General features: G+C 34.3%; 2 protein-coding genes and 1 long non-coding RNA gene across 10 annotated transcripts; 2 read left to right on the top strand and 1 right to left on the bottom strand.

Annotated features, from left to right (window-relative positions):
- Positions 1-823: 823 nt before the first annotated feature.
- On the bottom strand, positions 824-4,101 carry LOC146910539 (serine/threonine-protein kinase PCRK1-like). Of its 7 annotated transcripts, none has more exons than XM_085722941.1 (6): positions 3,872-4,101; positions 3,667-3,734; positions 3,170-3,567; positions 2,197-2,457; positions 1,878-2,000; positions 824-1,486 (listed from the first exon to the last, which is right to left on the bottom strand). In XM_085722941.1, the coding sequence occupies exons 2-6, from the start codon at positions 3,674-3,676 to the stop codon at positions 974-976; spliced, it is 1,305 nt and encodes a 434-aa protein (XP_085579067.1). In that variant the 5' UTR covers positions 3,677-3,734; positions 3,872-4,101; the 3' UTR covers positions 824-973. The 7 variants fall into 7 exon arrangements, with proteins under 7 accessions (XP_085579067.1, XP_085579070.1, XP_085579065.1 ...); XM_085722944.1 differs by having other exon boundaries at positions 3,671-3,734; XM_085722939.1 differs by having other exon boundaries at positions 3,877-4,101.
- A 1,409-nt stretch (positions 4,102-5,510) lies between these two features.
- Positions 5,511-12,244, top strand: LOC146910538 (putative white-brown complex homolog protein 30). 2 transcript variants are annotated; one of them, XM_085726389.1, is made up of 14 exons: positions 5,511-6,026; positions 6,114-6,187; positions 6,523-6,795; positions 6,877-6,940; positions 7,040-7,186; positions 7,279-7,313; positions 7,595-7,668; positions 7,853-8,700; positions 9,136-9,432; positions 9,536-10,024; positions 10,104-10,252; positions 10,528-10,817; positions 10,922-11,055; positions 11,756-12,244. In XM_085726389.1, the coding sequence occupies exons 1-14, from the start codon at positions 5,743-5,745 to the stop codon at positions 11,910-11,912; spliced, it is 3,315 nt and encodes a 1,104-aa protein (XP_085582515.1). In that variant the 5' UTR covers positions 5,511-5,742; the 3' UTR covers positions 11,913-12,244. The 2 variants fall into 2 exon arrangements, 1 of the variants encoding a protein (XP_085582515.1); XR_015018965.1 differs by lacking the exon at positions 11,756-12,244 and having other exon boundaries at positions 5,601-6,026; positions 10,104-10,197; positions 10,922-11,053.
- A 1,853-nt stretch (positions 12,245-14,097) lies between these two features.
- LOC146910537 (uncharacterized) lies at positions 14,098-15,056 on the top strand. Its single transcript, XR_015019279.1, has 2 exons — positions 14,098-14,237; positions 14,379-15,056. It is a non-coding gene; the product is annotated as an uncharacterized LOC146910537 (long non-coding RNA).
- Positions 15,057-16,925: the final 1,869 nt, after the last annotated feature.

The following is a 16,925-nucleotide window of genomic DNA, read 5'->3' as shown; positions in this document are numbered from 1 at the left end:
GCAGATGATGTAGTCTTGCTTGGTGAGTCGAGGGAGGAGTTAAACGGGAGGCTAGAGACTTGGAGGCAAGCCTTAGAAGCGTACGGTTTCCGCCTGAGTAGAAACAAGACGGAATATATGGAATGTAACTTCAGTAAAAGGAGAAGTGGGACTACCTTAGAGGTGAAAGTTGGAGATCATATCATACCCCAAGTTACACGGTTTAGATATCTTGGGTCCATAGTACAAAATGACGGAGAAATAGAAGCTGATGTACATCATCGTATTCAAGCTGGGTGGTTGAAATGGAGAAGAGCCTCAGGTGTTTTGTGCGATAAGAAAGTACCACTTAAGCTGAAAGGAAAGTTCTATCGGACAGCAGTCAGACCGGCAATGTTGTATGGTACGGAGTGTTGGGCGGTTAAGAGCCAACACGAGAGTAAAGTAAGCGTAGCGGAGATGAGGATGTTGCGTTGGATGAGTGGTAAGACTAGACATGATAGGATTAGGAATGACATCATTAGAGAGAGAGTGGGGGTAGCACCTATAGTAGAAAAGTTGGTAGAAAATAGGCTTAGATGGTTTGGACATGTAGAGAGAAGACCCGTAGACGCCGTGGTAAGAAGAGTAGATCAAATGGAGGAGAGTCAGGTTAAAAGAGGTAGAGGAAGACCTAAGAAAACTATTAGAGAAACCATTAGAAAAGATTTAGAGGTCAATGAGTTGGATCCAAATATGGTCTTTGATAGAACATTATGGCGGCATTTGATCCATGTAGCCGACCCCACTTAGTGGGATAAGGCGTTGTTGTTGTTGTTGTTTCCATGCAAGAACCATCCATGCATTTTGTGTGTTTGGTGTTAAACTCTGCAAAACTTCTAAGGACTTTTAAATGTAACCGGTAAAATTATAAGACATAAGTAAATTGTAACAATTTAAAACTATATCTGAACTGACAACCATTTCACTTCAGGCTCAATAATCACTGTGTATTTCATGTTCTTATAAGCTTTGGTCTCCACAACCTAAATAACCAATTACTTTCTGTAGGCTTCTGATCCATGGCCCGCTTCTTTGTGTTCGTCATTTCAGTTTCATGAGAAACTTCTATTCGCGAAACATTCTTCAAGGGTAGTTGCGAATTAGAGTCGGATGATGATTCTACTATTCCATTCACCATTTCCAAAACCTCACTCATCTTTGGCCGATTCTTCGGGTTTTTAACTAAACATCGGTTAGCTATCGTAGCAAGTCTCTGTGCTGATCTGATAACTTGTTTCTTATCAAGTCTTGGATCCAATATCAGTTGAAATTTCTTTGTATCTGATAGGTATGGCTTTATCCATTCCAATAACTTTTGTTCACCCTTGGGGCGATTTCGATCTAAAGGGCGCCTGCCAGTAATGAGTTCGTAAAGGAAAACACCGTAGCTCCATACATCATTCTTTGATGTAAGGCGTCCAGTTTGGAGATATTCAGGAGCTGCATACCCCATTGTTCCTACAACCTGATGAACATAAACAGCAATTTGAACATAAGTGGTGTATCTGAGTCACTGGATTCCACTTATAATGGTTGGTAATTAAATGGTTGGTAATTAGTATGTAAGCAATAAAAATGCTAGTAACACACTCTCTTACACACGTTTTTTTTAACAAGTTTCATTTTTTTGCTTAAAACTCCTGAGTCCTACCAAATTTAGGTGGGACCCAAATGCTTTAGTGAGACATGTTTGAATTTCAACTAATAAGCGATGGTGTGTTAGTAGGAAGAGTTTGTTGCTATCACTCAGCTGTAAATAGTCACTAGAAAATATACAAAGCAATTACATCTCCCTATACGTTAACAATATCTTAACATCTGTATCGACAAAATTATAGATTAATAAAAATATATACCGCTGTTGAAACATGAGTTAGTCCATCTGATGGTCCCAGTCTCGCTAACCCAAAGTCTGATAGCTTTGCATTCCACTGATCATCCAAAAGGATATTTGAAGATTTGAAATCTCTGAAAATTATCTAAACAATGTGCAAACAGTTAGCACGACATTAATCAACTTCACCGATCTGAATAGTAAATAAAATATGTTCAAAAGTATTCAAATTTGGCTCCTCGGGTAGGATCCAATCAAAAACAATTTTCACTGCCATAGATCCAAACACACTTAATTGAATTGAATAGGAATTTAGGAAACGTTATGCTATAAACCTATACCTGAAAATCCATTTCCTCGTGCAGGTATGTCAATCCACGAGCTGCATCGTGTGCTATTTTTAATCTCCTATTCCATGGGAGAGGAGTCTCTGCTCGGTGAGATAAATGGTGTTCCACACTTCTGTTTGGCATGTATTCATAAATCAGAAGTCGTTGGATTCCTCTTTCATCATCATCGGCACAGTATCCCACTAGTTTCACAAGATTGGGATGCTCAACAATTCCCAGAACATTCACTTCTGTCACCCATTCCCTATGCCCCTGAAAACCAAAAGTAAAGTAACAAGATTAACACCTGATTCCTATCTTGCATAACTCACTTGACAACAAAAATGTTCATGCCTCAAGTAAGGATAACAAGGTGTAAAAACATGAAACTTTTAATTATTAATCCATAAAATCTTGAAGAATGGGAAATCCAGTTCTAAAGTAAGCTGATAAAGTCACTTGAACACAACGGTTGATCACAAAGTTCGGCCAATTATGCCGGCGTCTCTGTGACCAGAGTGGTCATTGTACTTTTCTATCATGCAATGAAAATTAGAGTTATATAGAGTGCAAAACTTTGTTTAAATACTACAATTCACTTTACAAGTTTACCCCCTAAGCAATACGGAGGGCTTAGCCACAGGCACCTCCAGTACTCCTAGACCCTAGTCGAAACCCAACAAATGAATGGGCCAAGCCCAAATGGCAGACGCATAGCGAGAGTGTCTTTCTACTTATCAACAAATCTTAGTCATACTCTAAGAGAAAATATTATTGAAACATGTGACTATGTCTACCTTAACCAACCTATGTGAGTGTGACAATTCATAGCATTTTTTTAACGTATTCAATTATTTATTATATGATCATAAAACAGATAATACACACAGCAGAGTAGAATAACTTACTATACACTATGAGATGGCAAAACTTATCCTAATATTGAAAGAGCAACTGATTAGTATAACATAAGGGAAACCCTTACCTGCACTCCTCTTTTACTAAGTTGTTTAACCGCAACCTCAATTCTTGTAGATGGGTCATCTACACTTCTAATTACTCCCTGATAAACACACCCGAACCCACCCTCTCCAAGCATAACCGATCGACTGAAATTCTTCGTGGCCGATTTCAGTTCAGAGACAGTAAACACTCTAAGATTACTAGGTCTTTGGGACATATTAGGAGGTGCATTCCTCCTCAGGGATTCCACGCTGCCACTATCCGAGACATCCTGAGAATTCAATTCAGAACCACATCTTCTACCTTCAACGTCAACATATGTGGAACTGTCAGAACGACCAGACGCGGATTGCAAGCCTTTAGGTTCATCTTTCTTATCGCTAGAGTGGAATGGAAAACACTTCATAATACCAGACCAGACTGCATTTTCATAAGGAAAACAAGAAACTTGAGAAACACACGGCATGAAGTAGACATTGAAAATCAACACGAAAACTTGTGAAATTAAATTCAACACACCTACTTGCATCAAATAACTATATCATCGAACAACTTGAGAATCAGAATCAAAAGCAGCCCAATTTGACCTGTCAACAATTCGAAATTCAGACAACCATAACTAAAAACAAATATAAAACCCAAAATTAAAAGCTCCAAGGAATTTATATAAAAAGGAAAAAAGTAAAAAAAAAATAGTAAGAAGGAGAGATTGATGAAGTTGAACCTGACCTATTGATGTAGTGAGGATCCTCCTTCGTTTGAGAATGAAGAGAAGCTGAACAAGACCTGGTCGGTGACCTTAATTTAAAAAAAAAAAAAAAAAAGTAGTATAGTGAAAATAAAAGTTTAGGACCAAAAGAAAAAAATGAAGTTTGATTATTATTATTAGAAGAAGGTGAAGGAAGAATTGTTGCTTGCTGTGTGAAACCTCAAAGAGGAAGGGTGTTTTGTTTTGGTTTTGGATTTAAGCATTGCACCCGTGATATACGGAAGACATGACGTGTGTTAAGGTTGATGTTAACACAAATCATAAATAATTTTTTTTTTTTTTGAGGGAACAAATCATAAATACATGTTGTTGCGGAAAAACAACAGTAGTAGTAATTGTTTTATTTTTTATTAGATAATAATAAAATAAAATAAACTTATTGTGAACGTGGAAAAAGGGTATTCTATCTAATTTCCAAGTCAAAGGCTGTGGGTGAAGTGTGAATTACTAGCTTAATTTTTTACCGTAGTATTGATAGTTGGCTGAAAAGGTAAAGAAAACAACAAAAGTACACCAAACTAATAAATACTCCCTCCGGTCCTATTTATAAGAGAAAATTAGGTCAACAAAAAGTTGATATATCTGGACTGAATTTTTAACCAGACACATTAACTTTTGTTACCCGACCGGAGGGAGTAGATAGGGAAGCATCCTTGACCTTACACGTTAGTAGTTCAATTAAGTGTTTCACCAAACCCTGTATTTCTGGAATGAAAAGTGACCATTGGGAAAAATTGGTCCTCTTTCTTTTTTTGACCCCCTCCATTTTCCTTGTTTCTATGGAAAGAAGGAAGGAAGAGCCTATTTACTTATTTATTCATTTATTATTTAAAATATAAATATTTGTTTATAAAATATCTAAATTGAGAAGAAAAAAAGCGTGTTCGTCTAATTGCTTTCAAAAAGCTAAAACTGGTGTAAAAAAAATTATTAATATTTTTAATATGATACATCTATCTATATATTTTATAGATGTGTTCAATGAGTGTTTGATAATTGATATTTATATGAATAATCTTGCTTTGCAATTATTTGATTGAATACAAAAGAAAAATAATAAAAATAATTTGATTTATTCATGAATAATTTGTTGATTAACATTTTTTTATTGTAAATGAAATTATCTCTTTTTGATTATTGTTCCAGACATAATTATTCTTTTCTTGAGTTGTCCCAATTTTTTATTTAAGGATTAAAAGTAGCTTTTATATTTTACAGTGTCCAAATTAATTTCTACGGTTTTTTTTAAATGACTAAAATTGATCTTCACTCTAAAATGTAACTGAGTCACAATGGTATAAAATAAACCGGATAGTATTTTTTTTAAAATCAAATGTTTATCTTGAAATAAATTGGATAATGGCGATGCTATTAATGAACATTTTACAACTTAGGTGAAATTTAAACCATATACTAATACTTTGAGGTTACAAATTCAAGCTCTTACCATTTAGTTGACACGCCTTAAACTTAAAATCTATTCAGGTAGTTTTGAATCAATATAACATAAAAAATTAAATTATTCTAATTAATTAATTATATATAGCAGTATATATTCCATATAGTGGCCTAAACTACAGAACATTTTTTCCTCATAATAAAATGAAATTGACTTTGAGATCAGCTGAAGCAATAAGGCTCCAATTCATGCACATCCTTCAATCAAGCCTCTCATTTCTCTCCGCCATTTCTTCACACCATTTTCAATTTGACCAAAAAACACCAATCAACAAAATCAAATTCTTTCACTCCAATTTCTGCATCCACCCTGCATTAATCCTTTAATTCCTTGTTTATTTTCTTTCTGATCACCATGTTAACAATTCATGGCACATTATGCATTGCTTCATGATCAAGAAATACCTTCACAAGATGTTACAATGGAAATGAATGGAATGATGATGAAGGCCTCATTGGTCTCTCACATTTTATTCTTGTCCATTTTTACCTTCACAAGTTTGCTACTACCACCACAGATTCAATGTGCAGATAAAGATAAATCTTTAGCACCTTCTCTTTACACAGAAGAAATCTACAAAGAGCTTGAAGGTCTTACTACCACTTTAACAAGAAACATCAAGGAAGATTTAGGTTTCTGCATAAAGGATGTGTATGTGTTATATATTCATAATTTAATTAATTAATTTGTCACATTTGTCTTAGACTCTTAGATATTAATTAATTGACCATCTTTCAGGAATAAAGATTGGGAGGAAGCCTTTGATTTTAAGGGAAAGTTGGACTTTGTAGATGCTTGTGTTAAGCAAAAAGGTATATATTGGTAATACATTAGCCATTCTTTTTTGTTTCATTTATATACTATTATTTTTCATGAGGCCTTACTTAAGAAAGTGTTAGAATAGCAATATCAATTCAAAATAAAACATGTGGAAAACACAAACAAAAAACACACGACATTTGATCACAAAGTTTGGCCGATTGTGCCTACATCTCCGACTGCAGTAACTTTCTATTATTCAAGTTTAGGGTTTACAAAATACAACTTGTGTTTATATACTACAGTCCAGCTTACATGATTACCCTGAACCATGCATACCCTACAGAAGTATACTAATTCCTAAGTACATTTTGATTTAATTTGACAGGTGATTTTAGAGACAGAATGTGTACCACTGCTGAAATAAGGTACTACTTTCAGAGTTTTTTCCTACAACAAGGCACATCTGCAAGTTATGTGAAACCTAACATAAATTGCAACTTGACTACATGGGCTTCTGGTTGTGAACCCGGCTGGAGTTGTATTGCTGACGAGAGAATTGATCTCAAAAAGGATATTAAAGACATTCCTTCAAGAATTGATGATTGTCAACCTTGTTGTGAAGGGTTTTTCTGTCCTCAAGGATTAACTTGCATGATAAGTAAGTATGTATCTTATGCATCTTATTATTTTATCTTCGTATAATGTTTTTAACTTTTGTTATTTTCTTCTCTTAATGAAGCATGTCCACTTGGTTCTTATTGTCCACTTGCAAAACTGAATCCAACAACCGGAGTATGCGATCCGTAAGTTCTAATGTTCCTTTGTATTTTTCTGAGTTGTTTTGTTAATGCTTAGGCATGCAACAATAACTAATTTGATGTATCAAAAATTTGAATTTGCAGTTATGGTTACCAAATTCCTGCAGGAGAAACAAATCATACTTGTGGTAGTGCTGATATTTGGTCTGGTGTTGTCAACAATAGTAATATTTTCTGTTCTCCAGGATCATACTGTCCTTCTCCGACGAGCAAAGTTTCTTGCGATAAAGGGTATTAAGGGTATTATTAACTTGCAAAAGATAATGTCCCTAGAAGAACTCCATTGTTATCATACTAACCTGTATCATGTTCTCCCATTTCAGATATTACTGCAGGATGGGTTCAACTCATCAAAATCGTAAGTTTTAATTTCTTTTTCTAAATAAATTTAAGATTAATTTTGGTGCACTGTCAGTGTAACTGGCAGGATAAACTTTTACATGGTATTTTAATTTCGTCAATATGAGTGTAGACATGAGAGCATAACTGGCAGGATAAATTTAGCAAGATTCATCAAATCATCTACTAGTAATTAGCAATATGGTTCAACTATCGCATTCAGTTACATGCTCTACATAGTTATTTGATGAAAACAATATCACATCAAAACCTTACTTTGTATTTTTTTCATTTTTGAAGCATGCTCCAGTTTGAGTAGCTGTAATCCAGAAACAGCAACCCAAAACATGCATGCTTACGGCGCATTGATTATTGTAAGTAGATTCCAATCTAGCATTCTATGAAACCATTTTTGTTTGAGTCTCTATTCATTTTTGCTTCATTTGTCAAACAACATTGAAAAATATTCAAGGTTTTATATGCTCTATCAAGTTTTTTATTAGTAAAAAAGTTTCGTACCATTCTTTCATCAAATTTGGTATTATTTCTCTCCTGTAGGTTGCTATGAGTACTCTTCTGATCTTCATTTATAACTGTTCTGATCAAGTGCTAGCTACTAGAGAAAGAAGAAAGGCTAAATCAAGAGAAGCTGCAGCAAAACACGTAAGAGAAACGGTACAGGCTCGCGAAAGATGGAAACAAGCAAGAGATTTGGCTAAAAAAGGTTCAGAGGGACTGCAAAAGCAGCTGTCTCGAACCTTTTCACGCAAGAAATCTGTGAAACACGGACCCCTATTTCCATCAACGCCTCCAGATCCACCAAGCAAAATTAAGGAGCCTAGCAATCTTACTAAAATTATGAATTCCATTGAGGATGATGAACATGAAGGATTTGATTTTCAGATTGGTGACAAGAACATTAAAAAGCAAATGCCAAAGGGAAAAAAATTACACACTCATAGCCAAATTTTAAGGTATGCTTATGGTCAAATTGAGAAGGAGAAAGCTCAGCAAGAACAAAACAAGAACTTGACATTCTCGGGATTAATTTCAATGGCTGGTGAAGGTGAGGAAGTAAACACAAGACCTCCTATTGAGGTAGCTTTCAATAATCTAACCCTAACATTGAAGGGTAAAAACAAACATATACTGAGGTGTGTGAGTGGTAAAATCATGCCTGGTCGAGTTTCTGCTGTTATGGGACCCTCAGGAGCTGGAAAAACCACATTTCTTTCAGCTTTGGCTGGAAAAGCAAGAGGATGCACCATGTCAGGCTCAATTCTAGTTAATGGAAAAAATGAATCCATTCACTCTTATAAGAAAATTACAGGTTTTGTGCCACAAGATGATATTGTACATGGAAACTTGACAGTAGAGGAAAATCTCCGTTTCAGCGCAAGATGCAGGTATCTGGTTTTCCTTGCAGAAGCTACTCTTTGAATCTGACTTCTATTTAATCCGTTATATGTATGTTTTATTACATCTATAAAAAAGTTAACAAAAAATGTAGCTGTCTATACTAATTTTATATAGTGATTCATTAGAATGAATTGATATTCATCATAGTGAATCAGGATTCATCATAAGAATTTGGAATTCAAGATGAAATTCATCAGCATAATAGATACATCCTAGTGATTTGTGTCAATTGAGTTCAATTTTCTATCAAATCAAGATGTGACTCGCATGTATCGTAAGATACTGATAACCATGATCTACATATAATTCATTGCAAATATCGATTTGCTGCTTAGTATGTTAGCAATCATATATGCTGTTTTTAATTTCTACCCTCATCTAATTGTTTACCACATTTAAACTTCTGTTTCTTAACACTGTAGGCTCCCTGCAGACATGTCGAAACCAGATAAGGTTCTGATTGTTGAAAGGGTGATTGAGTCCTTAGGACTACAGCCAGTAAGGGATTCTCTAGTTGGGACAATAGAGAAGAGAGGCATATCCGGAGGGCAAAGAAAACGTGTAAATGTAGGACTAGAGATGGTGATGGAACCTTCATTATTAATCTTAGATGAGCCTACAACTGGTTTGGACAGCGCATCTTCTAGTTTACTTCTTAAAGCGCTTCGTCGTGAAGCTCTTGAAGGTGTAAACATCTGCATGGTACTTCACCAACCAAGGTAATATGCTTTTTCCTCCACCTTCATTGTATTGATGAAACATTCTAAGCTATATTATATACCGTCATTTATTATATTTTGATTTTGTTCTGTTGCATTGCAGTTATACCTTGTTTAGAATGTTTGATGATATAGTATTTCTAGCAAAAGGTGGTCTTACAGCATATCATGGTCCAGTGAAAAAAGTAGAAGAATACTTTGCTGGCATTGGAATCCCTGTACCGGATCGCGTTAATCCTCCGGACCATTTTATTGATATTCTGGAAGGTTTAGAGAAACCAACTTCAGGTCTAACTATTGAAACACTTCCTGTTAGATGGATGCTTCATAACGGATACCCAGTACCACCAGATATGCTTCATTTGGCTGATAAAATCGCCACTCCTTCATCCGCTACCACAAATGCAACTCTTACGTCAAAGGGTACTGAGGAAACTTCTGATCAATCCTTTTTCACAGAGTTTTGGGAGGATTTGAAGAATAATATTAGGATCCAAGGAGATCATATAGAAGCAATCTTCTCAAGAACAAAAGACTTATCTAACCGAAAGACTCCTAATGTAGCCCAACAATACAGATACTTCGTTGGCCGGTACAAAATCCATTATTAGAACACACACACACACACACGGTTAACAAGCCTGTTAGATTGATTAGTTAATTCTTTTCAGGGTTAGTAAGCAGCTGCTTCGAGAAGCACAATTACAAGCAATTGACTATCTCCTTTTATTGGTGGCCGGTGCTATCTTAGGAACTCTTACCAAAGTAAATGATGAAACATTTGGGTCCCTTGGCTATACATACACAGTTATTTCTGTTTGTAAGTTTGAAATTCTATTTGAGTATCAGTGTGCTGATATCATTATACCAAACTTTTGTTACAAGTCTACCCCCAAATAGAAAAGGAAAATTTGTCTATTTAGACCTCATTCTTTAAGATTACAAGATCAAACTCGTACCGCTGAGCTGACACGTGATGAACAAAAGTTGCATCATTTAACAAATAACACTCAAATTTGAGACTTATTTTATGCATCATTGGATAATGAAAGATTTTAATTAGTCTATCCTCTAAAATACAATGCATATGTGCAGCTCTACTTTGCAAGATTGCAGCACTTAGATCGTTTACTACGGATAAGTTACAATACTGGAGGGAAAGTGCAGCTGGGATAAGCAGTCTAGCCCATTTTCTAGCAAAAGATACAATTGATCTTTTCAGTACAATCATCAAACCTGTAGTTTACCTCTCCATGTTCTATTATTTAAGTAATCCAAGGTCAACCTTTGGAAGCAATTATATAGTTTTGGTTTGTTTGGTGTACTGTGTCACTGGTATGGCTTATGCATTAGCCATCTTCTTTCAGCCTAGTCCTGCTCAGCTGGTAATTATCATAGCAATAAACTCACTCCATCTACATACACATTTTCTTACAAGCTGTTACTTATAATAACTGCATTTTTTTTTCCTTCTTTCTGTCTCTCGTAGTGGTCAGTGCTTCTTCCTGTTGTTATGACTCTCATTGCTAAACAGAATAGAGATACTATATTTATGAAGATCTTAGTACAATTGTGCTATCCTAAATGGGCTTTGGAGGCCTTTATCATTGCAAATGCTGAAAGGTATGTTTAGTTTTCCTTCTGCTGGAGTACTGAGAGAATGTATTCATGCATGTAAATCTAAAATCATATGCACGAACGCGCTCACACGCACACATCAATTTATGTAACTCTACATTGATTTCCTCACCTGTTATCTTTTACACTTTTTGAAATCTAATAATTTGTTTGTGCTATAGGTCTGTTTGAATTGATTTGTTTGAGTTTATCTACTGATATAAGTATTTGTGAGACTATCTAGAAGAGCTTATAGAAACAGCTTATGACATATCGATGAGCTGTTATGAGTTTATTTCCATAAACTCTCCATGATAGCAAATGAAAATAGCTTAGCTTATATGGAAACTGTTTGACATTATTCTATCTTTTATTATAGAAATAATTTATACATAAGTACTTAATTAAGTTGTTTATTCAAACAAATACCTATGACTTGTACATAAGTACTTAATTAAGTTGTTTACTCAAACAAATACCTATGACTAAAAATTGAGGCCATATTTTTTCTTCAAGATTGAAACAACATCATGTTGAGAAAACTCATAACTTCTATATAATGAGATGGTTTGATATATGACATGGAATGCACATAATTAAAACTTCTTTAGAAGTTTATTGAATGCTATTAGTATTCAATATGCATTTCTCATGGTCTTTAGAAGTTTTCCATATAAATTTTTCAATCTGATTCTTTTTTTTTTAGGTACACTGGAGTATGGTTGATAACTCGTTGTAGTTCACTGATGAACAGTGGTTATGATCTCAATGAATGGCTCATTTGTCTACTTGTACTCATTTTGAATGGAATAATTGCCCGAATTGTAGCCTTCATTGGTTTGGTATTGTCACAAAAGAGGTGATTTGGGATGTATGATATCTCACAGTTCAGATCCTCATTGTTTCTACCCTCTAAAGCCAAAGATCGGTTGATCTTTGGCAGTAGAAGACGGAGACATCTGAGATGATATAGGTTCGATAGTGTATAAACCATAGTTTATAAAATGTGAATGTGATGCTAGATTCAGTCAACTAAGTAGGATTAGGCCTATAGATGTGTTTTCCATTTTAGGTTTTCATGTAAAGTTGTTCAACTTTTGCTTACTTTGGTGTAACTTGTAAGTAAATTTTACATAGTAAAGATACAGTGCAGATCTCTCTAAACATATTAAACACTTTCTTCCTATTAGGACAACTTTCCTTTTTCTACACTTTTGCAAAGTCCAAAACAAAACAAAACAAAAAACTGCTAGTGGAATCAAAGACAAATTATCATGGTTTCAGCTTGAGTTTTAAACATTCAGAAGAAAAAAAAAAACTTGAGTTTTAAACTTGGACTTGTATTCGTTGCTATTAGTATAGTTGTTTTATACAATAAAATGAAGTGTTTTCTCAACAAAATATATTTTTAAATTATAATCTAACTATGCAGTGGCATTTCAAAAATAATCACAAACATAAAAGGTAACTTTTACATAGAAAATTGTATATTAGTTACTTTGATAAGTATTTGATTTATATTTTCGAAACAAAACTTCTTTTTATAGACTCATTTAACAATGTCTTTAGATCATGGACTAGCATGACCATTCTGTTAACTAAGATTTGTCAAATTATGAGTAAAAACCTCGAATCCACATTGGGTTGCTATCTTTATAATGTTTGTTTACACTTGAATAGAAGGCAAGCGGACAACAAACTGCGCCGCCAAACCTTTTTGGATGGCAAAACCAATCCTCGTAAATCACTATTTTAGATCCTAAAATTACAAATGTCTGACAATTTGGTGATACAAATTTACGAAATATCAAATTGCTTGAATGGTCTAAGGTAAGTCAAAATGTTTCATCTGTCAAGTAATTCTACTGGAGGTGCTGATGTGTCACATTTGACATTGTGACTTGTCTAAGTTGATGTCATGCTGACACACGAAACATGTCATAGTAACAACACTTGTACGGTGAGATTTAGCCTGGGAAAGGCTAGTTGCTTCCCATCATGGGAAAGTTGCTTTATCACCATCAGATCATAAGAGGAGCATAATTTTATGGTAGACTGCCAACACTGAATTTTTTCTACACTATTCTCCATCACTATTCACACTCTCTCTCACGCATGCATATGGGAGTAAGAACCCAAATCTTTGTTTTAACCCATTCATATTGATTCATTTTTCTCCATGGTTGAACATCAAAATCTATTATTCTCAATTATTCTATTTTCCCAATTTTTCAATTCTCAAACACAAAATAAACTACATGTTCATTTGCTTGCAAAACCACTTCTATTCCAAATTCATATGGTTTCTATATGTTTCCAATCCAATTCCCTACAATCTCCAAAGCCCCGATACTCCAAAAATCACGAAGTATCGTATCCGATACGTATCCAATACCGATACGTCTCGATACGTTCCGATACGCGTATCAGAGAAGTATTGGGTAATTAATTTAATTTAAAAAATATTTAAATTACCGATACGTATCGGATATGGCTAACTTATACAACCGATACGGCTAAACTTACCGATACATCATTCGATACGTGTACACTATTTTTTATTATTATTTTAGCTTTTACTTAACAGACTACATTTTATAAGAAGAATAATAATAAAAGGGTTAATAGTCACTTTGGTCCCTGAATGTGTAGCAAGTAGTCACAATAGTCCTTCAATGTATCAAAATTTCAAAATAGTCCCTGATTGTCCACTTTGTTAGTCAAAATAGTCCATAAAGCTTAAATAACCCCTTAATACTCACAATAACTCTTTTGATATAAAGACTAAAATGACAATAAGTAAATACGTATAAGGACTAATATGACAATAAGTAAGTCTATTGAAGGACTAATATGACAATATTAACGAAATATTTTAATATCAAGGACTATTTTGACTAACAAAGTGCACAATCAGGGACTATTTTGCTATTTCGATACATTGAGGGATTATTGTGACTACTCGTCACTCATTCAAGGACCAAAGTGGATATTTCCCCAATAATAAAATAAGCAATAAGAAGTAGTGGAAGTGCAGCTGTCTCCCTCATTCTAAAAAACATGGATCTGGAATGAAACTCATTTTGAGTTTCTCACCGTCAGCGATTCTCCTGATCTCCTCCGGTCCTTCTACCTGCCGATTGCTCCATCTCAACATCAACAACAAAACCCCCCATCAACATCTTCAGGTTCTCTACTCTGATTCTCTTCTCTCTACTGCTCTATTTTCTATTTACTTCTATTCTCTTCCCTCAGGTTCTCTATTTTTTCTTTTTATTTATAATACGAACCTCTTGTTAATGTTTTATTATTGTTTCTTTTGTTAATAGTTATGCCTCCAATAGAAGAAAGTGTTACTAGTTTGTTTGCTTCAAAAGAACCCCAAGATGATAGTAAACCACTATGGAGATTTGTCACTGTTGTGCAGAATAATGATTCTGCAGGTGGAAACAAGCTTTGGAGGTGCAACTTTTGTCAAAAAGAGGTGAGGAGTTCATACTCTATAGCGAGATTTCACTTATTGAAAATTGCTGGTGAAGGAGTTCAGGTATGTTCTTCATCATGTTCTGAGAGAAATTGGAGTACTTACTCTTTTATTCAATCTTTGAAAAGAAATAAAATGGATCCAAAAAGGGCTGAAGATTTGGTTTATGTGCATACTAATGTTGGAGTTGGAATTGAATTAGTTGAGTTATCTTTAGATGAACCGGAGTTGGAGGCTACAATGTTCTTTAATGATGTAAACGGAGGAGAGGAGACCGATACAATCCGTGTTTCCTCTTAAGTAGTGAATGTTGGACTATGATGTTCTTTATGAATAGCTAAACTATGTCCTTTTTGGGTAGTGCTGATGATGATTTTTTTGGATAGTACTAATGATGTCCTTTTATAACAGTACTTAACTTAAGATATGTAAATGTCACTTTTTTTTTTGAAGGAATATGTAAATGTCACTTGTTTGCTCATTTTGAGTAATTTGAATGGTAATTTATCATCAATTTTAGTAATGTTTATATATTGCGCATTTATATATTTAATTTTAAATTTAATATTTTAAACGTATCCCAGCCGTATCGTATCGGGAATTTTTCAAATTTTTCCGTATCGCCGTATCAGTATCGCATCGTATCGGTATCGTGTCGGGTATCGGGGCTTCATAGCCTATAATCTGAAAAAATGGGCAAAATCATAAATGTTCATAGTTTACCTTACAAAATTCTACTGAACATTAAAAACTTAAAAATATTTCATTTTTAACTCCATTGATTTGTGGAGAATAATAACTAATTTTGTTTGTGATTTGGCCCCCTTTTGTTTTTGGCAATTCAAGAATATTTTTAATTAAATATTGAAGCTTCCATATCAATTTCTCTAGAAAATCCGATTTCTCAGTACCAAATTTCTCTAAAACCCAAAAATCAATAACACAGAGATTGTCTAAGCTTCCCTAAAAATAGTTTGAAGCTTATTAGAATTAAGGAAAATGGGTTAAATCTGATTTGATTTTGGGACAGTATGCAAGATTGTATGCTCAGAAAATTTTGGGTTTGAGAAGACAATGCAATTGTTTTTTTTCTTTCTGGGCTATGTGAACAAGATGAATATGATGAACTTACAGAAAAAAATCTAGTGTTGGCAGTCTACCATAAAACTATGCTCCTCTTATGATCTGATGGTGAAAAGGCAACTTTCCCATGATGGGAAGCAACTAGCCTTTCCCAGGCTAAATCTCACCCACTTGTACATGTAAACAACGTCACTCATTTACTTCGCTATGCCACTACCAAATGCAAACAACCTTCTCATTTCCTTCTGTAAACAGAAAGGTTAAAAGTTTTTTCTGTCTATGATATCAATATTTTCATGTTTTAGTAATTTGCAAGGTTAATTCAGAATCTATAATTTGCATAGTTTGAATGCATTCTGTGACTATGATTGAAATGAACAGATTTTCAGTGCATTCCTACGTTCCAATTATGGAGGTCCTGGTACACTCTTGGTTGATACTTACATTGACATTGCTGATATTGTAAACGAACGAGGATTGCCTGGAGGACCGCAAGTGCATGTACTGCTACCAATTGAGCTCAAGCTCATGTTGACAAGGACTGGAATGAATGGACAGGTGGCAATAGCAACCGATAAAGCATCTTTTGTTTGAGCAAAATGAGAAGTTTTGATATTTATGATCCCTAAAAGTACTTATAGATGAGTTAATTATTTGCTTATTCGGAGGATATAGAGCTTGAAGAATTTAGAACATATTTTCAACTGTTTTTTACATTCAAAATCTATTTTCAAACCCTGTTGTGTGTTGTTTTAATCACTGTTTTATAAATCGTACTAGACATTGAATGAGCCTGACATCCAATTTCTGGTCAATGATTTTAAAACTGTTAAAGTTGATGGCAAAACTGTGGTCGAACCACTCAGATAACTGAATCGCAGACAATGTTGGTGCACGGTTCAACCAATTGAACTGGCCGGTTCGATTTTTAAACAATGGTTTCAAGCAGCTACCCTACAATGGTACTGGGAAGAAAAGGATAGATGTTGTGAACATGACGTAGCCAAAAAAGAGAAAATATGATACTTATGTTTTACACCTACTTTTTTTTTCTTCTGAAATTCACTGAAAAAGATGAACTACTAGACACAGATCAAGCTTCGGTGAAACATCATTTAGTATTTCGGTACATGTGAAAATTTGTTTCATTGAGAATACATAATGGAATTCATTAAAAGTAGTCTATTTAATCAAATGACAATAATATTTAATGTTAAAATAGCTCAAAAAAATATTTAATGCTACAATTTTTGTGTGCGTGTTCGTTAATTACAGAAACATGCCAAAGGAAGAAAAAATATATCAAAAA

This window comes from Medicago sativa, chromosome 7 (assembly GCF_051527215.1).
Source record: "Medicago sativa cultivar Bolivia chromosome 7, Bolivia_mono, whole genome shotgun sequence".
NCBI lineage: Eukaryota > Viridiplantae > Streptophyta > Magnoliopsida > Fabales > Fabaceae > Medicago > Medicago sativa.
Note: the sequence above shows the minus strand (reverse complement) of the source record. Positions and strands in the feature narration are given on the sequence as shown.